The sequence below is a fragment of the Acomys russatus genome, chromosome 10 (genome assembly GCF_903995435.1).
Source record: "Acomys russatus chromosome 10, mAcoRus1.1, whole genome shotgun sequence".
Classification (NCBI taxonomy): domain Eukaryota; kingdom Metazoa; phylum Chordata; class Mammalia; order Rodentia; family Muridae; genus Acomys; species Acomys russatus.
Window position 1 is genome coordinate 50743754 of NC_067146.1, and position 27165 is coordinate 50770918.

The 27165-nt window shown below is 42.7% G+C and overlaps 1 protein-coding gene across 1 annotated transcript in view; it reads right to left on the reverse strand.

Annotated features, from left to right (window-relative positions):
• Reln (reelin) overlaps positions 1–27165 on the reverse strand; it is a 448260-nt gene that overhangs the window by 255389 nt on the left and 165706 nt on the right. Inside the window, exon 4 of the mRNA XM_051152119.1 lies at positions 8833–8903. Within this exon, the coding sequence (XP_051008076.1) occupies positions 8833–8903 (71 nt within the window). The remainder of the gene's footprint in view (positions 1–8832; positions 8904–27165) is intronic.

The window sequence follows — 27165 nt, forward strand, 5'->3', positions numbered from 1 at the left end:
AAATTCTAATGTATTAAATTTCCAAAGCTAAATATGACAAATTAGACATGGTCTGTGAAGTCAGTATTTAATGAGCTATGAACCGAGACGTTCATCTCCCCAGGAATAATTTCTTTATTACTTTTTGTATTTTATTGCAATAAAACACCATTTGACCTTCAAGTATGATAATTAAACTTCCAAAAATGTTATAAATTTAGAGTGAAAATAGTTCTCCCTGTATTCAGGAAATAGTTATGATCAATATAAAAGATTACTTAATATTTAAAGCGGCTAAATTATACACAGAAACCAGCAGTATTAGCAGTTCTTTTTCTCTTCCCTCCCTCTCATTCCCCACTTCAATTTGATTTGTGTTTTACAGCAGCTTATCCCTTTCCATATCCTAAAATAAATTGAATAGCATCAGAACAAGAATATATCTTTATGACTTAGTGAACTCTTTTAGGTAAGACTGATTCTTTCGTGATCCATCAATAACAGGACCTTAGTGACTAAACCTTATGACTCATTGTCCTACCATGCTTGTGCAACATATTTTTTTGAGAAGCAGACACATATTTTTCAAAATATTGGCCATGATATGAATAAAAATCTTAAGTAACAATAAGAATATAAAATTACATGCCACAGGAGTTGTTGGCAAATTATCTTTAAAAAGTTGCTATTGAAAAAATTCTTGACCTTCAAGAACTCAAAAAATATACTTCAGATAAAGAGTTGGTAGTAAGTTAGCCAAAAGTCCAAGAACATGAGATTAAGATTTAAACATCATTCTGAGATTGGAGCAACTAGAGGAAGACGAGGAAGAATGGAAGGAAGCGGAAGAGGACAGGGGTTTGCAGGAAGAGGAAGAAGGGAGCAGAGAGGGGAAGAGAAGTCGGCGCAGTCTGGAGAGGGCTTGGGAAGCCAGAATGTGCAGGAGAGCTGGTGTCACATAGCCTCATGATGTCAAATGCGGCTCGTGTCAAGGAATAAATGAATTGATGGAATGATTGAACCAAAAAAAAAAAAAAAGGTGGTAGTAGTTATAAAAAGACGGGTGCTTTAAAAAATACCACAAAGATTAAGTTGACCTTCTATAAGCATGGTATAAGCAAGAAGCCAGCCTGGGACGAGCAGACCCTTTTCCCTGGGCATCTGTTTAGTGTTTGTTTTGGGGGTGCTTACTAAAACACAGAACTGCAGTAAAAAGTCCAAGGAAGGTAAAGTGCAGGTTAGAGCTGAGTGGAAGGTACTAAAATGTCACCTACACATAAGTCTCTGTGCTGGTTTGCCGTGACAATCAATTTGATGAGATTTAGAAGCCCCGGAGTCTTAATTCTGGGTACCACTGTGAACCAGCTTGTAAACCGGCTTATTTAGGTGGGGAGACCTAACCTTGTGTGGCCAGCACCATTCCAGGGCTGGACTCCCTAGACCACATGTGAATGAAAAGGTGAGGTGGACGCTGGGCATTCACCTCTCTCTGCTTTGTGACTGAATATCACATGAGCCAACCTTCACGGTCCTGCTGCCATCCTTTCTCCTTTCTGTAGCCTCAAACTGTGACCAAAACTAAGCACCTTCTTCCTTAAGCTTCTTTTGTCAGCCAGTTTGTCACAGTAACAGGAAAAGTGGCTAGAGCAGGCTTACACCTAAGAGTGGTAACTAACGCTAAGATGCTAGCAATCATGCCACACAGGTCTTGAGGCATTCGATGCCTTTACTACATGCCTTTTGGGTAAAGACTGGGAGACCAGGCTCTTAGGAACAAGGTCGGATGTCTTGGAAAGCAAGTACTATAATTTTTTCCATTTAACTGTCAAGGACATCGAGGCTCAGAAAAATTCCATAGCCTCACAGTATCTGTACAAAAATTCAAATGCAGAGAGAGATGGTCAACATTCCGCGTTCACAACCAATTTGTCTAATTGGCTCCGAGTCAGCATGGAACAGAGTTCCAGAGATGAAAACCACAGGTGTGAGGTCGCACTGAGTGTGATGAGAGAGGTGTGAGGTCACACCAAGTGTGATCAGCAGCTCAGGATTGGAATCCCCTGCAGCTCCAGCATGAACAAGGTGAAGTTTACGATGAAACTAAGGAAGAGGAGGCAGGTCAGGCAGGGCGCGGGGCTGGCTGGGTTCCTAACAGGTTTTTCTTGCCATTTGGATGCCAGTTCCCCTGGTGCACTGGCAGTGGTGGCCATACAGCAGGGTTAGGAGAGGACCCTGTGGACACATGGCGCTCCTGCTGTGCAAGAGAGAAAAAAAGTCAGAGGGATGGTGCAAAGATGGAATTCCCATCCCAAAGCACAAAGGCCTCAGGGGAGCCAAGGAGGGGAGCTCCTGAGAAGCAAGGCACTGAAACTACAGAGAAATCGAAGGCAAAGCAATTAAGCAAGGGCCTTTGAGGAGATGGGAGGATACTTCTCCACTGATTATTTCTCTATATTTTTGTTTTTAGTTATGGCTTTGGACTAGTATTTATATACTACAAGCTATGTAAGAACAGGGTATGAATTGGCCTTATATTGTCACACAACCCCCTTGGGTGTGGCATAGTACCACATATGGCTACGGAGGACAGAGCACAACAAAAGCTAATTAATATGAATACATTCCAATGCTTAAAACTGATGAAAAACCTATATTAATTTGTTACATGACATTGTGCATTTTCATACATACACACATCAAAATAAGAATGAATTAACAAGTTGCATGAAATAATATTCCACAAGGGAAAAATGGAAATATGATTGATGTATGTTGACAGCAATTTCACTCCCAAGTAATTATATACACTCAAATCCAGGTTCTGTCCTTTAAAATATGAGGGAATCCAGCAGATTATATAGCAGTTTGAGTGGAAAGCAGGCTCTATGGGCATTCAGAGGCAGCCAATGTCAAGTTCATTTCAAGCATAAATCTTGGTGTTTTGACTTTACAGCAGATAAAGCTGTCGAGTGGGAATGTATACGGCCCCCAGAACTGAAGAGAAGGCGTTTTATACCCTTGTTCAATCACCTTGGAAAAAACTGGCATTAGTTCAAAACACCCCTTTTCAGGAAACTTAGAAAGCAGCCTGACCCACCCAGGGACACCAGTAAGAAGTTTTACTGTAGCCATATGAGCTAGCTCAGTCAGCCCTCTTAATCTTGCCAGGCTTGGATCACTCAGGGACACTGTATCTGTCAGAGCCCCAGGACGACCTCACTTCTCTCCCCTACTGGTACTTTTTCAGACCTTGAAGCAGGACTACGGCTCCTGGGTGGCTTCCCCGGCCTCTCTCTGTGTGTAAATCACAAGCCTGGTGACGCCAGAACAGGAGTTGTAGCTGCTCAAGTGAAATTCAAGCTGCAAAACAGCCGTGGGAGAAACAGATGTCGCTGAGAGGCAAATCTTTAAACTGGGAACATTCAAATGAATTAAGTTTTCCTTTCAACAAGAAAAGTAGGCAGGGTAAAGCATAATTCAGACTAATAGTGTGGAAATAGACTGATCTTTAATAAGGATTTCTCATTTTAGGTTATTGAAAAAATTATTAATTTAGACTATCGAATAACAAGTGTATAGCCGAGAGAAGAGTCTGGTAGATATGACCTACAAATGGTATTTAAGATATCACTGGTTAGCCAATGGACAGCACGTGCTCCACGGGACTGCCTCTGACATGAACTCTGGTGCCCCCTATTTGATCGGTTCCCCTTGGTGGGAGGCCTGGTGGGCTCACAGAGGAAGGGGAAGCAGGCTATCCAGATGACCTGATAGGCTGTGGTCAGATGGTGGGGGAAGAGGCCCCTTTCTGTCAGAGGTCTAGGGGAGGGGAACAGGGCGGGTGGGAACGGGAAGATACAGCAAACAGAGGCAATAACAATCGGGATGTAATCTGAATAAATTATAACAGATTAAAATTTTTAAAAAATTAGTAAACGATCATTGGCAGATGGATTGCACTGCATTGCAGGTATTGATCCTGGGCCTTATGTGCTATTATTGCCAGTATTATGCCATTGAGATACAGTCCACACTGCTAGGTACTTTGAAAGTTCTTGAGAAACACATCTAAGTTAAATACTCTGTTTGCTTTATGGCTTTGAGTATTCAGCTCTTGTCTCCCTTCCATCTTACAGTTTACATTTCGCGATCCTTAATATAAATGACTGAAAAGCAGAAGCTGAGGTCTGGATGAAACCATAGAGCCTATTCTCCCGCTCCAGAGAGCGTCTCCACAGGGTTCACCACCCTGCACTCCAGAGAGCATCTCCACGGGGTTCACCACCCCACACTCCAGAGAGCGTCTCCACGGGGTTCACCACCCCACACTCCAGAGAGTGTCCCCACAGGGTCTACCACTCAGTCCCAAGAGTGGTAGAAAGCAAAACTGCTTTCTCTGTACCCACCTTCCTTCCGATACAAAGTATTTTCAGTTTCAACCACCGCCACCTACCCGACAACGGAGGACCCCAGCATGGTTTATAAACTCTGTGCACCTTTGGGGCAGTTCAGTGCATGGCTGCTGTTAGGCCACTAAGCCTGCCACCTGGCCTTGCTAAATAACCAAAGTGTGTGCTTGTAGAGGGTAAGCAAAGAAGCTCAGAGCCAGGGAACGCACGCATACACTTAGTCTCCCTGATCCATCCTTGGCTGTGGTTTGTGTGCACAACTGGTCGGCCATGGTGCCCTACTCACATCAGTGTCACATCGGACACTTGTGTAAGCCCTAAAGAATGAGAGTTTTTCCCTGAGTTTTCAGAGAAGTCTGGCAACAGTGAGTGTTTTCATTGAGGCATATGTAATTCATGCGAGTTTTCAAAGTTTAATTTTTTTTTTAAATCAAAAATCTTCTTGGAGGCAGATGTGGTGGCATAGCCTGCAGTGAACAGACTTGGAAGATGGATGCAGGAGGGATCAGGTAGGCTTAAGGACAACTTGTGCTACGTGGCAAGTAACAATTTTATGCAACTCAGAATATTTTATGACTCCTCCTCTTTCTAGATTGCCCTGTAATAATTCTTGTGGAGGACTGGTTTTGTCCACTTCCAAGTTTTTAGTGAATTCTGAATCTTCTCCTTGCTTTGATCATGGTAAACAGTACTTCTCCACCGATTTTGTCTTTAAAATCTTAGTCACATGTTGGGCAGTCTCTCGAGAAGGCACATGCCAATTCCTTTGCTCTTCCGTGGTTTTGGGCTCCAGTATCACTGCCTCGGTGAGACCTACCTAATCTGGGGCCACACGGATAAAACTATAGTCTCTCTTCCCTTTGCCTCCCACCCAGCTTTGCTCTGCTCACTGACAAGGCTAATGACCTACCCAAGCAAAGCCACTGGTACCCACGGGAGCTTCAGTAATCCTTGGAGAGGATCCACCCCCTGTCTATCTGTCTGTCTGTCTGTCTCCCCTTCCTCCCTTCCTTCCTTTTTTCCAGACAGGGTTTCCCTGTGTAGCCTTGGCTGCCCTGGACTCGATTTGTAGACCAGGCTGGCCTCCAACTCACAGAGTTCCTCCTGCCTCTGCCTTCTGAGTGCTGGGATCACAGGTAGGTGCCACAGTTCCTGGCTTCTGTTCTTTTTTTTTTTTTTTTTTAATTGCTAATGGATAACATCAGCATCTTCTACTTTAAGACAATTGCTCAGTATGTACCCCTATCTCCACTCCCGTCCCTTCTCCCACCCAAGACAGCAGTAGCTCCAGAGTAGAGATGAGGACACTCCATGCCCCTCTCTGTGCCAGACTGTTTACTCTTTACTTCTAGAACTTCAGAGTTTAAAATGAGGTGTGACCTAAAGCAATTTATTGGAGTCAAAATGAAAACCTGTAAGCAATTTTCAGAATTTTAGTTTTATTTACTTACTTATGCATCTATCTATTTATTTGTGTGAATGTTTTATATATATATGTGTGTGTTCATGTGCAAATGTACACATGCATGTGAACATGTGTGCATGTGGGTGTGCATGCATGTGCATACACATGGGTATAGTGGCCAGAAGCCAATGCCAGCTGTCTTTGTCATTGATTCCACTGGGCTGGCAGGCTGATTAACTCTTGAGGTTTCCCATCTCTGCTCTCTGCCACCCCAATGCTGGAGTTGCAGATGCATGCCTTGTGGGCTATGTGAGTGCTGGGATCTGAACTTAGGTCCTCACGTTTGCAGGGCAGGCACACTGCTGACCAAGCCATCTCTGCAGCCCCAACTTAGAGCTTTAATACGACAGGGCCTACATTTTACAGGCAGTATCAGTTTCAAGAGCACTGTTTTGTGACAGCCAGGTGGCCCCACAGTGCTCTGCGGTAAATGTTCGGAGCGGGGAAAGGTTCCTGGGAGGGACGGTGAGCTTTCAACAGCAAATCTTCTATGTCGAATCATAATCATTTAATGAGTGCATGCTTTGGGACAAGTTTACTACGCATTAAAGAAAAACAAACTAAGGCACGATTCCTTTTTCGAAAAGCTCCCGGGGTAAAAGAACATTCATCAGATAACCAGGACCCAATGGAGACCATATTAAGAGGCAGGAGAGCTGTCATTTGGGAGAGACACAGGCACTCTGTATTTCTCTTCAACTCTTGAGAAGTAATTTAGTTCACCCATTCAGCACAGGTGTGCCTCCCTCTTCAAAAGGCGAGCCTCATGTTTGTAATTTGGGCATAGGGAGAATTTGTGTTATTTTCTTATAACTCAAATAACATAATTTCATTGTTAAAAAAATAGATGTAAGTGTAGGAAAAAAACGTATCATTCACATTCTCCTCGCCCCAAACAGCACGTTGTCTCTCCCGTCAGCTGAGTCTTTGCTTCAGCGGGAGCCTTCCCACTCTGCCTGAGTCTGGCCTCTGTCAGCTGCTCTAACAGGGAAGGTCACATCAGCACAATTCCAACCACATCTCCCTGATCGCAAAAGGACTTGCAAAGCCCGGAACCCAAAAGTGAATAACTGCTCTCTAGCTTTCTCTCCTCAGCTGGGACACATGCACACATGCACACACCCCCCCACCCACCCCCCCCCCCCACACATACACACACACGGGAGCCGAGAGTGGGTAGCCCCTGGCATCCAGCAGCTGGACTTTGTGTTCTGTGGGACATAACCAATGTTAGACACCAGCTTCAGACAAGGCCTGTCTGTGAACACAATGGATGGAGACAGAAGCACCACAACTTTATTAAGGCCAAGCCATAATGTCTCCTTTTCTCGCATGTGTATCTGAAAGCCTGAGACAGCCAGAACAAAAGACATAAAAGGTTAACCTGGGCAAGGAAAAAGGGGTGTTCTGGGTGCCAACAGCACTGGGCTCATGGAAGGAGTTTCAGGGTGGAACTGAGACGAGGGTAGGTGAGGTGGTGATGCAAAGGGAGGGGCTGTGCGCTCAGGGAGAAGCCTGGCAGCTGCTGGGGCTGTTTGCAGAACAGTCTTGCAAGGAAGGGCCAGGCTGCTGATCCACCTGAGGAAACTCATGTTTCCTCATGTTTCTTCTTTCTCCAAACGTTTAGCCCAGGATACAATCTTAAAGTGTTCCTGGTCCCAAGCTCCACAGAACAAAATTTGTTTTGTTTGAATTGCTTAATTTAATTAGAACCAACAAACTAAAATATGTTACAGATAAAAGGCCCTGAGCTGGTGCACATAGGGAAGAGTATTTCTTTTTCTCACATAAATAAATCAGTGCATAGAAAATCATTATGAGAAAAGCATGTTATTTTATTTGAGAAAATAATGTCTTAATTAAAAGTACAAAGAATCAAAATAGATACACGGTTTGCAGCACCAGTTATTTTCCTGACAGCAGGAAGCCAGCATTCTCTGTAGGCCACCTGCCCTATCTTGTGTGAACCTGTGTGGCTTCTGTGGCCCTTGTGCGGCTGAAAAGCTCAGCATCCTTGTCCTGGGCACCACATCCACCAGATGCAAACCATGCGCATGTGTGATATGAGATGGGGTTTGCCCTCCTTTGTTGAGAAGTTTTCCCATTCGTCTTCTTAGCCTTTTATTTTATTTGAAATAGCCTGACCCAATTATAATACAACAGACTTGAACTTGTAAGGCTTAAGAGAATTTAGTTTTTAGGAGCTGGTAAATGTGAATTGAACATATTTTTTCAACATTATGTATTTTTCAGAGTGCTGATGTTCCTTGCTTTGTGATATTCTATGTTTTCAATAAATATTTTCGTAATACAGAAAAAAATTTACATTGTAATAGAGTTCCTGAGTTTACCTACTAAGACATACTTTAACATTTGCATTCTTGAAAGTCATAGAAGAAAAGTTAATTTAACCAAAGAATACTGACAATAGGTTTCTGAAATCATGGAAGGGAGTTTTTTGAGTGAAGACTCTGTAAGCAAATAATTAGAGTTTGACAGTAACAATTTACCAGATACCACAATACTTAGGTAAAATCATACTGGCTATGCCTATGTAAATATATAGGTATATTAGCAATTTGTGATGAGACTGACTGAAGCAAAATCATAGGTATCAGAGACACATTTGGTGAGAAGCTTAAGCGGCAAATTAGAGAGGATGAACTTTTGTAAAATTTTATGATTACTATTAAAAATTGTCACTTCTCGGACAACTAAAAGTGACTCAGGAAAAATGTGAAAAGAGGACAAATTTCTCTTTCCGTTTGTTTGATCACAGTGCATGTATTCGGAAGTCTGCCAGCTGCTATCAATAACTAATGAACAAATAACGAGTAGGAATATGAAGCAGTCAATAATGCAAATTTAAGATATCATGATAAAGTGACATTAATGAAAAGATAGCTCACTAATAGGACACAGGACCTGCCACGAATAATTTAGACACAACTAACACAGGCAAATCAAGTGTGCTCTTACCTCCTTGTTCACACAACTGCTGGGCTAATGCATCTTTGAAGATCACCTGACCCCTATGTGTTGCCGTGGCCCTGGAAATTGAATAGGAAAAATCTAATTTAAATACTGCAATACATTTGCCATTAAAGTACTTTTAAAAATAACTTTAAGTCGGCAGATACAATTTTTAAAGTAATAACAATGTAAGTTAACAACTGAATGAGCGGTTAAATAAAGTCTCCTGGGCCAACTGTTACCTCCAGGCCTTGCTTTAGGAAGACGCTGTAGTATTTGTGGGTGTATTCTGGAAACAGCAGGTGTGAGCAAAGCCTGGATGGAAGTATGCGAAGGGTGCTTACTGAGTTCTCTAGACGCTGGCGAAAATGTTTTGTAGAGCACCCTACCAGGATGGGAGATAGATTCTCTTAAAGTGCTTTTAGGTGTTTGAAATAATCACCACTATAAGCTAGAGAGTTAAGGCAAAAATTAAAAAAAAATTTTTTTTCCAAAACAAGGGCTAGTCAGAGTAATAATAATAATAATAATAATAATAATAATAATAATAATGTCTGTCAGAATAAAATACACTTTCCCCCCACCCACTGCATATAATTCACCATTTGCAGGAGATACACATCTTTCCCTTCTCCTAATCAGAACCGTGCATATGAAACACTGGGGGAAAAAAAAAACAACAGCATTCTTACAGCCAATTTGTTATTCAATGCCTATAATTAGAAATGTCTTATTAAAAGAAGAATTATTTGTTCTCTGTATGGGAACTGGTTTTCCTTCAAAAATTATTCTGAGGTAAAATATATTATTTAAATGAAATTAGAACAGAAAATCATGTTTCCTAGAGAAACTTGATTTTAGAAAGTAAGTCATAAAAATACATTTACTGTCTAAAAACATATTAACATTAAATCTTTACTTTTGCTCAAATCACTCTAGAACAAAAAAATAATTTGGTTCCGCCGACATCTGTTGGAGATGGATTAGAGACGACACACTGGGCCAACTCCTCGGAGGCTGAGCCTTGGTGTCCTCATTACCCCTCCGTAGGACACCCTTTGGTCAATATCTCAATCTTTGCTGGATTCAATAGGACCTCCCGGCCCCTGACATCCCCCACTTCAACAGCATGTGGACGAGCCGCCTCACCTCATGCTGTGGGCCCTTCTGATTTCTGTCCTCCGTGGGCTTCTTCCTGTGCCCTGGTGTCACTAATCAAGTTTCAGCTATCTAAAAATAATGATGGGACAGGCCATGCTGAAGTGTCAGCAGATGGTATGGCTCCACGCTAACACACTACAGCAGTGCAGCTGTGAGAAGTGCACCTTAACTAACACACATACACGCAATGAATACAGAGAGGAGGCAGAGCTGGCGAGGAAACTCATGGGCGCCTTCAACTCCAGCATATGTGAAGCTTGCAAAGGGCGTCCAGTCCTTATTGGTACGTATTCATCATTATCAAAATGACATGAGGAAGTATTTTTCTGTGTGTTGTTGAATGTATGTATGTATACGTGTGTGTGTGTGTATGCATGTATGTATATACTTATAAACATACATGTTTTCTTTACTTTCAGAAAGTTGAAAACGAGGCCTAAACATTTGGCTAATCCAAGTTATAAGCATATCCTATAGACTCATTATTCAGTGCAGGTTTTCTGTCCAGAGAGAAAGTGGTGACTTTATTTCCCTCACGCATTCTCCAAATCAATTGAACTAAGTGCCTCTAAGATTGATTCCCATCTGCTTCGAACAGTAACCCAGCATCATAATTGTAAACATTTAATTTGGAAAGGACATTTTCAGAACTCACTAACCAGCAGGAGAGTTGCTGGGGGGCACACAGTGCTTCCTGACTGCTTTGTGGGTAGGGACTACGCCCTTCATAGCTGTGCTCCTTGTCCAGCGTTGGCCCCAGGCCACACGTGCTGTCCACAAACAGATGTGCCTGTGACAGAGGGCCCGTATCTCTGTTTCGAGCGTGGGGCGCCCTAGTGCAGCACACTGACCTGTTACTTCATAGAGTCCCTCGTGTTACTCAGCACCCTCCTTTGCTCACAGGTCCACTTCTGCGTCTTTGCGTCAGTGAACAGTTTCAGAAACACACTGAGGCACACACAGAGTAGCCGCAGCCGAGGGAACCTTTGGTTCATCTATGCAAAACCTCTATTTTTGAAAGCTATAGTCTGCCTTTAAAAAGCTTGTTAAATTTAGTCTAAAAAGGCATTTTCACGCAGATGTCTGAGGCACTGTAGGTATATTCCTTCACGACCTGTCTACCTCTCCTCCTTGTCACACCTCTCACTCCTACTCGTCCTTTTTTCTGCCACTGGACAGTTCTGCTTCTCTTTCCATGTATTCTGTGCATATGCTTGGTTTTAATTTTTTTGCACAGTGTGAGACCCAAAATCAAGAGAAAAGATGAAGTGTGTGTCATTTTCTGAGGCCGACTTAATGCGCCGCGTGTGCGCATCTTCTGTCTCACCCACTTCTCCGCAAACACCAGAGCTGCACTCTTCTCCATTTGTGAGGAGAAGTCCATTGTGTTCATAAGCCGTATTTCCTTTAGCCATTCTTCTGTTGGTGCATACCTAGCTTGGTTTCATAGTTTAGCTACTGTGAATAATGCTTCAGTCAACAGTGAGGCGCAAGTGTTTCTGTGATACAAAGAACACACACACACACACACACACACACACACACACACACACACACACACCCATACAAAGTAGACACCCAAAACCAGCTATATAAATAAATAAATAAATAAATAAAACTAAGGTAATAAATGGGCTAATGTAATGGATGGTTTTTTTTAATGGACAGTTTTAAAAATATAAATAATTAAGAAATATAAAAAGCATTCCACACCACTAGACACTGAAACGCAAGTGAAAACTACATTGTGATTCCATCTTATGCCAGTCCAGTATGGCCGTCACCAAGAAACCAAATGCTGGTGAGGTTGCAGATGCTACTGGCGTGTACACTGCTTGTGGGAATGTGAAGTAGTCCAGCTGCTTTGGTAGTCAGTGGGGGTGCTTCTCAGAAAAACTAACAATAGACCTGTCATATGACCCAGCTATAGCTCGCAAGGGTATTTACCCCAGAGAAGCCAAAATGCAATTAGCAGTGATTTTCGTTCATCAAATGCATATGGAATTTCAAGCTAAAAAACTCGAACTCTGGCTTTTGAAGAATTAGCCCTTGTGCCACATGCTCGGCACTGTCCATTCCCTGCCTCTTCCTGGGGCATTTGGAAAGCCATAGACAGAGCTACTGGCTCTCAACAGCGTATAAACAAGGAACCCAAGGGTCTAGCGCAGGTCACACAGGCTGTTAAGGCAGGCAGGCCCTGACCGCAGGTCTGCGCATTCAGTACTTTGTGGAGCTCCCGTAGGAGTCTCCCTGGAGCAGAGGGAAGTGCTTGGGCCCCTGGTCCATCCACCTAGAGCACCTGGGTGGAGTATGCTCTCACTAGTTAATGTCATTTGAGAAAATGGCTCAGTAATTAAAAACTGCCTTGAGGAGCACAGCATGCTGTGTGCTCCATGCGATTATCCCACGTTCTTGAAGAAAGTGATTGGCACAGCAACACAGTGTAGCTGGTGTAGAGCACGGTCATTGTTGTAACATCCATCCATTAAGGATTAAAACTTGTCGCCTGCTAAGCCCATGTCAGGCGCTACACGAGTCAGCTCCATTCTGACAATACTCCTGTAAGGAATGTAAGATTCTTCCCCGTTCCCTGAAGCATGGAGTGTTGCGTGATTTACGAATGTCTCAAAACTGGAGATGATGTCATAATTCAAGGCCGGGCAGTCTGAGTGTTGAATCCTTCTTTTAAGCATTATATTACATTTTCACTAACCTGACTCAAATGACAAGGTTACGGTAGCTCTGGCTTCTTGCAGAGGTAGAGCCTGCTCTCAGGATCTGCCCTTTAAAGTCATTTCTGCTGTGGCTTAGACACTATTTCAGTCCTCAGGACCTTTCATTTACTCTTCTGGATAAACAAGCTGATTTTCTACTTAGGTTCTAATTAGAATTTTGGCCACAAAGCCTGCAACTACAGGAAATATGCCTTTTAAAAATACCAGTTCTCTGTGTGGCTGTAATCCAAGCACCCAGAAGGCCAAATTATATGAATCCAGCAAGACTGAGGCAATCCTGAGCTACACAGTAAGTTGGAGGCTAACCTGGGCTATATAGTGAGAGCTTGTTTCAAAACAACACACAAACCAACAGTAACATTAGCACTTTCCTACTTTCCACTGGCAGCTACAGCATACCTGCAGGCACACAGGATCACCACGGGTGCCATTCTCTTTATAAACTTATAGGACACTCAGATGGCACCTTCACATAGAAATGCCCCACCCTTCAGTAGGGATTTCAGGGTCTGCAATTTTATCTTTTAGCATTGTATCTTGTAGAATGGAATAAGCGAACACACAGCTTTCATTGCTTCATCCCAGGCCTGCCCCACCCTCCACAGGCCACTAGTTGTGATGTCAGACCTACTCAGAACATGTTTAGATCTATACAATTATTTGTGGTAGTCTGATTTCAAATAGTCCATGGAACTGTATTGATTTATAGAAGTGTGTCCACACACACACGCGCGCACACACACACACACACACACACACTCACTCAAGACACGTTAAAAGAATTAAGTTTCTGAGAGTCAGATACCCCAATTTTTAACTCACGGTATATTTTAAGAGTGTATACCCATGAGATACAGTGACAAGCCTTATTCACTATCATAATCGTTATTTTATATAATTTATAGTTCCTTTTGGAGGAAAGCTCACCAAATTGGTGGTGCTAATAACTATGTTGGTACTATTTGCACTTAATTTTCTATAATTAGCAGTAATTTTTTTTAGAAGAGATCAGAAAATATCCTTATTGTTCAGTCTTCTGGAGTATAGACCAATTTTCTCAAAGTGTTTCTAATGAGTACTTCCATTCTCAGAAGACACACAGATCCTAAAGCAAGCCTGCCAACAAGAGTCTCTATTAAATAAGTAATTTTAAAATCACGTTTGGTTGTTCAGTTTTATTTGAAAAACTCTACAGATCCCCCCAAGTGGAGAAGTTCATTATATTTACCACATTCAGTTTTTAAAATAGCTCATGCGGTTATATGAACGAACACGAGACACCCGCATCTGAACTGAGCTCCAAGCCTAGCTCAGGCCAAGGCAGCTGTGGTCGGGGGGATGAGGTTCCCTCCATACAGCAAGGCTGCCAAGTATGAGCTACCACACTTTGGACGAGTTCTTTAAGCAGTCCAGCTTTTACACTCCCCGTGTGAAGACAGAGATAACTTGAAATAACTACTGTCATTTAAAGATATTAATAACCATTCTTCAGATCCTGAAGTCTTTCAAATAGAGTTCAAGCTTCCGGAAGAGGGGAATCACTAATTAAAAAAATTACCCCCCCACCCCCACCGCCCCAAGAAGCCAGCCATAATGAGTTGAACATAGAAAGAAGTCAAAACTATATTTTTCAGTACAAAATTTTCTTTCTATGTGCATTACAACCACCACATAGGGAACGCAGAAGAGGTTTCATAGGATTATCACAAATACCCAAGATTCCCAAGGGTGTTATTTACATGTGAAATGAATCAACTTGGTCAGATCAACATGAAGAACAGCAGCAGCTGCTTCATCTTAAGGCTGAGGACAACGGTGGTTACTTCCTCACCTTTCTCTACTGTTTCGCCCATGAGCTCGGATGTGCTACTGTGACTGGTGCCCTCACAGCTGGAAAGCCTATTCATTAATCAGCTATATGAAGTAGAACTCATATGGTAGCAGCGTGCCAAACAGTTTCCAAGCCATAGTTCCGAAAATATGTAGAATGGGAGAGTCATCCGAATTTGATAACATATCTCAAAGGAATCAACCTGAAAACACATACTGTATCCGCGTCATCTTCAAATTACAGTGCTTTCTAATTTGACGGAACTATTTATGCTAATGCCTCTAAAGACAGATGTTTTATTAATGTGTACGCATGTGTGTCTGCGTGTGTTCACGTGTACCACAAAGGCTGCAGGTAGGTGTCCACACAGGCCAACGGTAGCAGATCTCCTGCAACTAGGGTTGTGGAGGATCGTGAGGCACCAGATGGAGGCATGAGGAAACTCCTGCCCAGGGTGCAAGTCCTCTGCCAGAGCAGTCCGCAGTCTTATGCAACCACTGAGCCACCCCTCTACCTCCTTCTTTATGCTTAATAAACAAGAAAATTACTTCAAAACAAATAAACATAACTAATGTAAAACAGCAGAGAGAAAACATTTCTATTTGATTTTATTTGTGATTGTGTTTTGGTTTGTGTGTCTGTCTCTCTTCTCTTGTTCTTTTAAAATCAGTCTTGCTATGTAGCCCAGGCTAGTCTCAAACTCTAGAGCCTCCTCCCGCAGCCTCTTCAGTGCCGAGGTTATAGGCGTATATTATGTACATTTCATAATATTTTTCTTTCCATTTTTTCATTGTTCTGTTATTTCTAAGCCATAAAATTGCTTCCAGCTGTTAGACAGGTAAATGCTTTTGTCCTAGAATACAAAAAACTTCAGTGTGATGGCTATACTATCCAGTAATCAATGTCTGTCTGCCCCTAGAGGTCATGATTTGTCCTAGTTTAAAGTCAAGGTATAACTTTATTAGCAAAATAAAGAGCAGCTAATTTAAGCAACAATGTAAATAAATACAAAATATAGGTATTTTAATAATTAAATTAATAATTTAAATATACAAGACAAAAATAATCTTGTGTTGAAACAGCTGTGCGAAATATTGAGCTCTCACGTGCAAGCACAATAAAGAGAAAAAGTGCGAGATTCACACAGGAAGTATAGGGCTTTTATTCTTAAAGAGAAAAAGTGCGAGATTCACACAGGAAGTGTAGGGCTTTTATTCTAGTTCTGCTGTTCCATGATCATTTGCATCATTCCCATAATTTATCAGGCCCTGTCACTTTGCTTCTGTTAGTCTCTTCTTCTTAATCTATAAGATCAACTGACAGGGTCTGGTGTACCCCAGCCTGGAGTCAAGCTCGCTATATAGCTGAGGATGGCCTTGAACTTGCGGTCCTCCTGCCTGTACCTGGAAAAATGCTGGGATCACAGGCATCGCCACCACACTTAGCTTATGCAGTGCTGGGGACTGCAGTCAGGGCTGTGTTAACACTGGCAAGCTCACTGCCTACTGAGCTATGTCTCTACAGTTTAAACAGCAGATCCGTAACAAGAAGACGAGCTTGCACCACGGGTCAAGGTTTATATTGACCCGACCCCTCCCCGTGTTTGCTTTGTGATACAGGACTGAAAAACACATGCATGCTTCTTATTCTTCGGGGTGGACCAACCCTGTGAAAAGTCCACTATAAATATAAGGAATTGAGGTAATGATATTCTCACTGGTTATTTCAGAGAATTCTGGTAGTAAGTTGAAGGAAAATGAAACAAAAACATCCTAACCATTAGTGCATCTATTTGGTGTATTAAAAGAGTAAAAAAGGAGAATGCTGTTACATGTTTTGTGCCAAAACCAATGGAAGTTCTAATATAGGATGCAATTTCTAGCCTTGTTAGCCATCAGAAATCAGGATGGCAAATGCTTGGACAGAAACCCTGCCACAGTGTATGGGTTTTCCCTCTTCCATGAAACATTTTGGAAATGTTCTCACAGACATGCCAAGAGCTGTGTTTCCATGGTGATTCCAAATCCAGTCGCATTAACAATGAAGATTAAACATCGCAAGTCAACCTGACACTCAAACACATCACATTAAATCATAACATCACTCTCCTCTCCCCGAAGCCTCATTTTCTTAAGTACATATGGAAACTGGAGAGACGGCTCCAAGGCCTCCTTTTCAATGTGATGCAAAGTGCACCAGTCCATCTTGAAAGTCCCTGAGGTCTTTAGCAGCCTGGACAAAATTAAAAGGTCTAAAGTCACTTCTGAGACTCAAGACAATCTCTTCAACTGTGGTCCTCTATAAAATTATAGAATAAACATTCCTGCCCCAAAAAGGAAGGGACGAATAAAAATAACAGCAAAGCAAGGCTGTGGCATAGCAAGGCAAACAACCAATCCTACAATAACGCCACTGGCATCTGGGACTTGTGATGAACTCATCTGCAGTCCAAAGAGTTACTTGGCACATGTGCCCCTTTCAGGGTGGGTCCACCCCGTGCCTGTAGCTTTCATCAGGGACTGTCTCATGGTCCTGCCATCTCCAACATACTGAAGCCTCCATTACAACATATTCCTCTTCACCACCTCAAGCAGGAGGAGCCTCTTAGGTACTAGAGACAGGGAGTTCAGTCTACTACACACTGCCTGGGGTCACTGGCTCTCTGGACTTCCATGTAAGCCTCCACGACCCTTCAGTCTTATCTCTTTTCCTGAGTGTGGAAGAGACAGAACCCAGGGTGCTGCCACGTCCTGCGGCCCACCTGGGATGTAGCCCTCTCACTGCGGACTGCAGCTGCAGTGGCCTCTGTGTGCCCTGGTGGTTGCATCTGTGTGAATAATTTCCTAGGCAGTTGTTTTCAAGTGGTGAACCCACCAGCAATCATCAGGGAAATGCAAATTAAAACCACGGTGAAATGGTACTTCATACCCAAGAATGACAGTTTTTTGAAATTCAAAAATAACAAGAGTTGATACAACCTTGGAGAAAAGGGGAAATTTGCACAGAATTGATAGCAATGTAAAATCGCAACCATAGTATACAACAGAATGGAAGTTCTTAAAAGGAAGATATCATCTGTGCCATGATCCAGGTATACTACTTCAAGGTTTTAATTCAGAGAATCTGAACTAAAGAGATGCCTGCTTGGCCATGCTCACAGGCTTTATATTTAGGCCAGAATAGAAAAAAGAAAAAAAAGAAAAAGAAAGAAAGAAAGAAAGAAAGAAAGAAATGCAATGTTCTTGATTCACACACACACACACACACACACACACACACACACACAGACACACACACACACTGGGATGCAATTCAGCTTTATAGAAAGACATCTTCTCCTTTCTAATAAGAGGAATAGAATTGGAGAACTTTATTTGGACAACTTTATGTGACATGAAATAGACCAAGTGCAGAGAGTCAAACAGCTTCTGTTATCACATCTGTAAAGACGGTAATGGGCAATCAGGGAGAGCCAATCAGAAGGGTGGCTGCCTCCAGAGCCTAGGCTGGACACAATGATTGTCAAAAGGCACCAGAAAGTCAGGGACGGGAAGGGAGGTTAAAACAAAAGCCCGCTGCCCATAGCACAGTGAGCGAATGCATCATCTCCACAAACTGCTACAAGTAGAGGCTTCCAATCCAGCGTGCTTGCTTACCATAGGGAAGTGTTCGATGTTTAGCTGATAGATATCTTACAAGCTTTCTTTAATTATTGCACATGGTATGCGTGGACCACATAATCAGCTTATGATCCAAATGTACAAGTGTGAAATGCCAATATTACTAGAACAGTTACAAAAGAAGAGAAAGAGACACCGAAGTCCTAGGTGGCACAGGGAGAAGTGGCTGTCACAAGAAGCCATCTAGGCCCCAAACCTCCTGCATGCGCTACCCAGCCTGTGGATTCTGTCATAGTAGCCCAAGCTGACTACACCGCGATTCACAGTTCATGGCCGCCTATTAGGAAAAGGGTACCGTTCTCTCCCATTTAAAAACAAAACAAAACAAAACAAAACAAAACAAAACAGATTTTTAAAAAATGTGGGTGTAGACGTGTGTATCTATGGATGCCCCTGAAAAGCAAGAGGACACTGGAGTCCCTGAAGCTGAACTTCCGGTCGTGAGGGGCTCCCATTAGCTGGACTTCCGGTTGTGAGCAGCTAGACATGGGTGCTGGGGTCCAAACTCAGGTCCTCTGGAAGACGAGCGAGCACTCTCCATCGCTGAGCCACCCCTCCAGCGCCCCTCTCTTGATCAGTGTATGAGTGAGGGTTCCTCTCCTAGTCCTTCCGCGGGGACTGAATCTTACCAATCCACCATTTTTCTTCAAGTGGTACTTTGTTACTTCTAACGGCCAACCTCGGAGTCGCTAATGGGGGTATTTTGCTAGTTTTTCGTTGCCTTGTTGAGCTTTGAGAACGATCTATGCCCTTGCTCATTGCGCTACAGAGTCTCATGTTTTCCTCACGCCTTTACCAAAATTGCTCAGGGCTTAGGTGATTAGCCCACTGCTATATTTGTTGTTAATATTTCTAATGACGTTCATACTTTTGCTGTCCTTATACTTTTATTTTTTATTTAAAAAATAGTTTTAGTGGGTAGGTGAGATGGCTTAGCAAGTACAGGCACTTCCCTCAAAGCCTAATGACCCGAGTTTAATTCCTGGGTCCTATTTGGTAGAAGGGGGCTAACTGACTCCCTGATGTTGTCATTTGACTCTCACAGGTACTGTGTGCCATGGCACACTCATATCACAGGCATCACACAGAAACACACACAATGTAAATACATATAATTGTAATCGAAAAAAATGTTTCGTTTTCACATAATAGAATGTTCCAGTGTACTCTTCATATTACTTCAACATTTCCATGCTTAGAAGTATTTTCTCAGTTTCAACTCAGTTAAATATATATTTGCACATACTTTATTTTGAAAAGAATCTTCTGTCCCTTAGAATTTATTTCCCTTGGAAGTCTGAACTTATCTTTAATGTTTATCTGTGAGATTTTATAATATTATTGTTTGTTATCTATAAAATTGTTTTTCTAAAGTATCTATACCACTTAAATAATAAGAAAGAATTGACAAGTTTTCATATAAAATCAAGTCTATGAATAGAAGAATCATGGATCCAAGACTGTTCTCTAATGGTTTCTGACTGGATTGTATAAAAACAGTAGGAAAATACTCAATGCAACTTTCAAAACTGAGTATTATGCATATTTCTAGTTGTTAAATACAGGTTGACTCCAAGTGTGTCAGAGAGTAGTCACGGCAGTCTGAGAACAGACACAAGTGACATGAGCATTAGGAAACTGCTGCCCACCCTGAGCTACTGTTTCAAGAAACACTGGATCAGGAAGGGGCTGAAACTGAGGCCTGGGACTGAAACAAGGAAGACGGGGGGGGGGGGGGGGGGGGAAGAATGTGTAATGAGAAGTGGGAAAGTGCCATGGAAAGACACATCCTGTTTATTATGAAACTATCATGAAGAATTAAACAGAAGATCCAAAAAGTCCAAAAAAAAAAAAAAAAAAAAAAAAAAAGAAAGAAAGAAAGAAAGAAAAGAAAAGAAAAGAGCACCTTTCAAAAATAAAACGAACAGTTCCCAGGTGTAGCATCTGCAGCACCAGAGGCCTTCACACTTTTCAGGAAACATCATTTTAATTTAGCAGTGTAGCCTCAGTGCACCTGTCGCTCAGAGGGAAGGAACAAAACACTATACACACACACACACACACACACACACACATTGTCTCAGGAAGTAATGAAGTCCAAGAAAATAACCCCAGAGTTAAGACAGAGAAGCAACCACTTGGTCAACCATAACAACTCAATGAAGAGCTGTTCAAACACGAACAACATACCCCTTGACTCTGCAGTGAACTGGGACACATTATGCGCCTCAGAATGGCCTGGGACTTACAACGAACAAAGGGATTGGCGCATTATTACTAACTCTAAAGAAATGAAGCTTACAAGGGAGCATGAGGTCATATCACAGAAAACCAGTTACGATGGAATAGATATCTTCCCCAGAGAGATGTACAGCATTTAAATTTATTCAAGAAGTCAAAGATGTAAATAGTTCTGTAAGTAAGAGATTGACTTTGCATTATAAACTTAAAATAAATGGGGGCTTGGAAGAGGTTTCAGCCAGCATGATGCTTACAGACATGCAAACACGAGGGTTAAGTTTGTATCTTCAGCTCCCACATAAAACCTGGGCACAGTGGCATATGTCTGTAACTCCAGCAATGAGCAGACAGAACCGGGTACATCCCTATGGACTGCTAATCAGTGGGCTCTGAGTCCATCAAGAGATGCTGTCTCAAAAGCTAAGGTAGGAAATGATGGAAGAAGACACCGAGGATCAGCCTCTGGCCTCGACATACATACACACTTAAAGTGAGTGTCCTCTGGACAGGACAGCACAGCTACATGCATGAACTCACAGCTATGGCAGCTGCTCAGGGCAGGAAGACCAATCCAGTCAACATGCATCATGGGCGGTAGGGGTGGGAGCTAACGAAGCCCTGGCCCTAATCGAGGAGCTATTGACAGTTATGGATTCAGGGAAAGAAAAGTCACTTTTCTGTAAAGGTATTGCTCTTATGGGGGAAAAGAGTGATGGCCACGTTGTGAGGGAATAGGGATAGAGAGGGTTATGGGAGGAGTTGTGGGAGGGCTGAGGGATAAATATTATCAAATACATTATATGCACATGTGACTTTCTCAAAGAAGTCATAAGAAAGCCACTCATATACTTCTGTATATAATCTGTTGCTCTATGTACTACCGGTGCACACGTGCACTCACCCATAGGAACATACACACACCAAACCCCCAAAACTTCTACAAATAAAATCTTTTTTTTTTTTCAGAAATAAAATCTTAAGCCAAGATCACTTCACCAGTGAATTCTATAAAATTCTGAATGAATCTTATGCAATCAATAACATCTTCTAAGAGAATAGAAGTAGTAATACTTTGCAGTACGTTTTTTGGCTTTGTTTTGTTTTGCTTTGCTTTGCTTTTGCTTTTGTTTGCAGAGCCAGGAGGTCAGTTAGTGACTCTGGGAAATATTGGAGAAAGACAAGTGGAAAGTGACAGCTAATGTACACAAAGCATCTTTGTGAGGAAAAGATGATATTCTGCAATTTTTAATAAAGACTACATAACCTTATGGCTATCCGAAAAGCAACTTAATCATTTGTAAAAAGGCTGATGTTTGACATTCACTCAATCTCTGCGCTTTCTTTATCCCTGTACATCTTGTATGCCTGGCCACACCGTGCAAGGGCCACACCCCTGACACTATTAAGAACACTTTGCTATAGTTGCAGATGGAAACCTAGCACAGCTGCCCTCTGAGAGGCCCCACCTAGCAACAGTTCGAAACAGCTGCTGAGACTCAAAGTCACACATTGGGCGCAGCTCAGAGAGTCTTGTGGGAGAGTGAGAAGGATAGAAGGACCAGCAGAGAACAGATGCTCCACAAGAAGACCAACAGAGCTAACTAACCTTGGCCTAGGGGGCCTTGTGGAGACTGAAACATCAACCAGGGACCATGCACAGCCTGGACCTAGGTCCCCTCCACATATGTACCCGATGGACAGCTTGGTCTTCATGTGGGTCTCCTAGTAAGAGGATCAGGTGCTGTCTCTGACAAGGACTTTCCTGCATGTTTTTGAGTACTCCCTCCTGGTGCGGCTCCCTGACTAGGCCACCATGGTAGAGGGTGCACTCAGTCTGATGCTACTTGACATGCTGGGATGGGGAGGGGCCCCCCTTTTCTGGAGGGTAAGGGAAGGATAATATGGGGAAGAGGGAGGGAGGATGATACCAGGAGGACAGGAGAGAGGAGGCTAAAGTTGGGATGTAAAGTGAGTAAATAAATAAATTAATCTAATTGTAAAAGGTTAATGTTTGTAGTATGTTAATTATATCTAAATGAAATTGTTATTAAAAACAAAACCCAGAGCTTGGGAGATGGCTCAACAGACAAAACCACCTGTCTGAGGGCCTGAAGACACATAGCAGCTCCTAGGGAAACCCAGGTATGGCTGCATACATGCTTAAACCCAGCCCCCTCTGGGGAGGGGAGAGGGCAGAGACAGGAGGACCACTGGAGGTTGACTGACAGCAGCCTAACTCCAGGGCCAGCCCTCCTCTGGCCTAAGTGCCCCTGCTTCATCACATACACTATGCCTCTCCAGTGTGTACATATAACACACAATTTAATAAATAAAAATCCAAAGTACAAACATTCTGGAAGATGGATAGGTGTGCTTGGGGATGTCTGTAACTCTGAGGTCAACATTAAACAAAAAGTAAAAGTGCTTGGATGTTTGCAACATCAGAGAACAGAGCTAAATTGGTATTTGTAAATGCTGTAATCCTTCAATGCTTCATTAAAATTTGCAGCAGGTGGCCCAAGGAAGCTATAAAGCCCCAAATTACAACCAAATTTCAATTAAACTGAAGTTTAATTTCTACAGATCGCTTGCAACTTTGAGTGCTGGGAGAAAGAACTCTTTCTTCTTACAATATCTGAGTGGTCTCTTACCTGCCTCGGGACACATTTAGATGAAAGAAAACATGTTAAATTATTGATGTAATGATGAATTGGAAGTCTGCTTAAATTAGCCATAAGAAGAAAAGAGCAGAGCTTTAACCCTGCTCAGGCAGAGCTACAACTCTTCCATGAACACCCAGGAGGGGCTGAGGGTTCTGTTTGATAAATTATAACACTGAATTAACCAGGAGGAATGCTTAGGATGCCTTTCTGGATGAAGGCTGGGCTGGTTTTTCCCTGTTTTTCCTCCCACAGATACTCCTGTTTAGGTCTACACAGAAGCAGAATGAACGCCAGTTCCTCACTATCTCAAGCACGCTGCAGGACGGCCATGTTGGTATTGCTGGCTCTGCTCCTGGCCAGCCTGATTTTAGAACTATCCAAGTGTCAGCACAAGTCTGATGAGAACTGTTAGTAGCCTAAGGCAAAACAGACAGTGGCTTCAGGGAGAAAATGTGATATTCCTTAAGGGCTATGCTAGATCCCATGCACTGGTAGGGAAAGCTCTGGGCAAAGGAGGTGGAAGGACAGAAAGGGTGTGACGATGGTCACGGTGGGTGAGGCAGGTCAACGGTGGGAAGGACAGGAAGGGAGTGACGATGGTCACGGTGGGTGAGGCAGGTCAACTTGTCTGCTGTAGGGTGGGATGGATGAGTTCCTTCTCTACGCATCGCCCCACCCCCGCCAACCCCTCATCACTCACCAGCTATGGCAGGCTGGAGAGCTGGCCCTGAGGTTATGAGAGTGACAGAATTTGCTCTATCCCTCACTGCCTGCTACATTTGGGAAAGGGTCCCTATGCACCTTGCCTGGGCAGTACAGTAGAGGTGAGCCATCCTGAGGGCATGAGAGCTGGAGAGCTGGCTTTGCCCCTTGCAGGTTGTGGCATAGAATGGACTAGCCTGGGCAGCACTGGTGAGGTTGTCCTGGTGGTGGGGGTGCACAAGAGCTGGTGGGCTGACCAGCTCAGACACCTCCCAGGCCCAGATCCAGGGCTTTGAGTTGGCCGACTCCAACATCTACCCCATTGATGAACTGCTGGAGTGTGAGAAGGGGCCAAAGCTGCAGGATCTCCATGACACAGGGCAACAACAGGATATCCAAGAGGAGTCCCAGTTAGGTTCCAATATTGATGGTGTAGCAGAAGCCAGAGGCCTTAAACCAGACCATTGCAATGAACACTTGCAAGTAAAAATGTGTGGACAAAAGGGTATTCTGTGTGATACACAGCGACAGGGTACAGCGTTCACAAAGGGTTTTCTCTTTTCTTTCTCTTGCGGGAGGCAGGTGCTGCAAGGGTAGAGGGTAGGTACAAGAAGTCAGGGAGATGAGTGGGATTGGAGTACATGATGTGTATTTCACAAAGAACCAACAAAAAGATTTTTTAAAAAAAGAAGTTACACTACTGAAGTGTACAGTTACAGGGACAAGCTGCATGTTTTGCCACAGAGGCATATAAATAAATATCAATAGCCAGTTTTTTTTAGTTGCTCTTGTGGCATCTGTTTTATTTGTTCATTTTAATTTTTCTTAATTATTTTATTTTTGTACATATACATTTATATTATTACACATATATGCCATAGATTGCCTCTGGCAAGAAGAGCCATGACACAATCAGGAATTATATAAATGATACATTCTTAGTGTTTTGGCTATTTGTATTTGCAGCCTTGAGGAAGACATCTTTCCTATCTTGGTGCATCTAAATTTCTGAATGTAAATCAATCTCCATTACATATTGTCATTATCAACTTAGAACACCTATCTAGACCTAAAATATCTTAACCATAAACAATTACGCTTCATTGTAAAACTAAGCTACCTGGTCTTCAGCTCCATCAGAGACTTGAGAAGGAATAAACTTGATTATCTGAGTATGCAGGAGTGCAGATTAGTAACTTTCCAGATGAAAATATGACAGAGTCAGTTTTCTACCTGAATTGTCTCTAAAGTAAACTCACTCCTGTCCAACACACCCAGGAAGGGCACAGAAGCACACTCCAAGAACAATGCTGTGTCTCTGAAGAAACTGAGGTCAGAAGACTCTCGTCTCGCTTTCTCACCTGACTCAGACTTCCCTTGTAAAACTCCATCCTCGAACCGTGTTGCAGCAAATCCCTATTCAGAACTCTGCTTAGTCAAAGCCAATCCTTCACTGAAAACAAAAGCTGGTGACAACATGGTCCAATGTAAAGTCATGGGAGATGAATCAAATGGCTGTACATTAAGAAGGCCCAAGTTCAGATATCCCACACCCATGTGAAAAGCCAGGAGTATCAGCGCATGCCTGCCATCCCAGCACTGGGGAGGTAGAGGCAAGTGGATCTCTGGAACTCACTGACCAGCCAGTTTAGCTCAACAGTTCCATGTTCACTGAGTCACTGTCTCAAATAAAAGCAACAAAACAAGTAATGATGAAGATGATATGAGAATTTCTGAGAAAGGCTCCTAACTTTATCCTCTACACACACACACACACACACACACATACACACACACAAACACACAAAACACACACACACGCGCGCGCGCACACGTAATTTCATATCCATGCACACTCCAAACCACCAATGTACACCCGAACAAGTACACACACACACACACACACACACACACACACACACACACACACACACACACACGTAAGCAATAGAATTCTGAAGAAAAAAGGAAGGAAGGCCTGGCATCATACTGTGTCCACGTGAGCACACAGTATTTTAATTACTTTCTACAAGAAAAACTGCCCGTACAGCCCGAGTGCTTGTAACCTCACTCTTGCCTTCCTGTAAATATTCCATTGTTTTCCTAGAACATCAAAAGAATCACATTCATCTTCTGTAGTTCATTATGGTTTATTGCTGTAGTAACTGCCAAACCAATGACTTTATATAAATAATACAGCAAACTTTTGCTATGTCTCACCTGACAAGGTGCCAATTAGTCTATTTCAAGAAGAAACGTGTGACTTTTCACCACTTACCTAATTTTAACACCCTTAGGATTATACACAGTTAAATTGTGTATCTAAGCACTCGTGCCTTTACAGACGTCACAGACAGAATACAGATTGCCTGCCACACTGCCTTTATAGATGAATATTTGAAACCCAGATGAGTTTCACTTTTCTGATGTGTCAAACAGTGGCGATTTAGTGACCTTCATCCTCTTACTCAGTTCCCAGGTCATCAGTGAATGTTTGCTTCATTCAGACGTTTAGGACCCACCATCCCTCTCTGACAGGGAAAATGGTTGGGCTTCTTAGTCTGCAACTTTAATTTCAAGATGTTTCCCTCCTGTTTCTCAGAGGTCATTTATTGCAACGGGAAGAACGTGTCTTACCCTAGATGCCCTTCCTGACATGCAAAGAAGACGTGACTCAAGAACATACTAGCCAATGATCTGCAAAACCAAGAGGCTTTAGCAAGAAAACGGGTGAACAGCTGTGGAAATGGCCTTCCCTTCATTTCAAATCTCATAATTGGTTTCTGACCATTACTTGTCACCTTTATAAGATTCATTCTATACATTAAATGCTTTATCTTTAGATGGTTTTAGATGTATAGAAAAGTCACCAAGAGCATACAAGAGAATCTCATGTGCCCTTCATTCAAATTCTAATATTAACATGAACATAACCATGGCTCATTTAACACCGAGAAATCATCACTGCAGTGTTGCCAGCCTTTCTGACGACGCCCCCTCCACCCTCGTTTCCAACCCAGGATACCATATCGTATTTAGTGAAATCCCCTTTGTAAGTACAAACATTTGCCGGCCATGAAATGTATTAAATTACCCACCAACCCTGCTGTGAACTCATTCATTACATTTATTTCTCTCTTCTGCAAGGGAATGATAAGGGCAGCATGAAAATCTGGACACGTGGGGGTCTAGACGGGGCTAGAAAGGGAAGGGAGAACAGCCAAGAAAGGAGGTGACAAATCAAAGCCCCAAGACAGCCTGCTCTGCCTGGGGCAGGCTTGTGCGGCTACGCGTAATTAGCTCCCTCAATTACTACATCAGAGAAG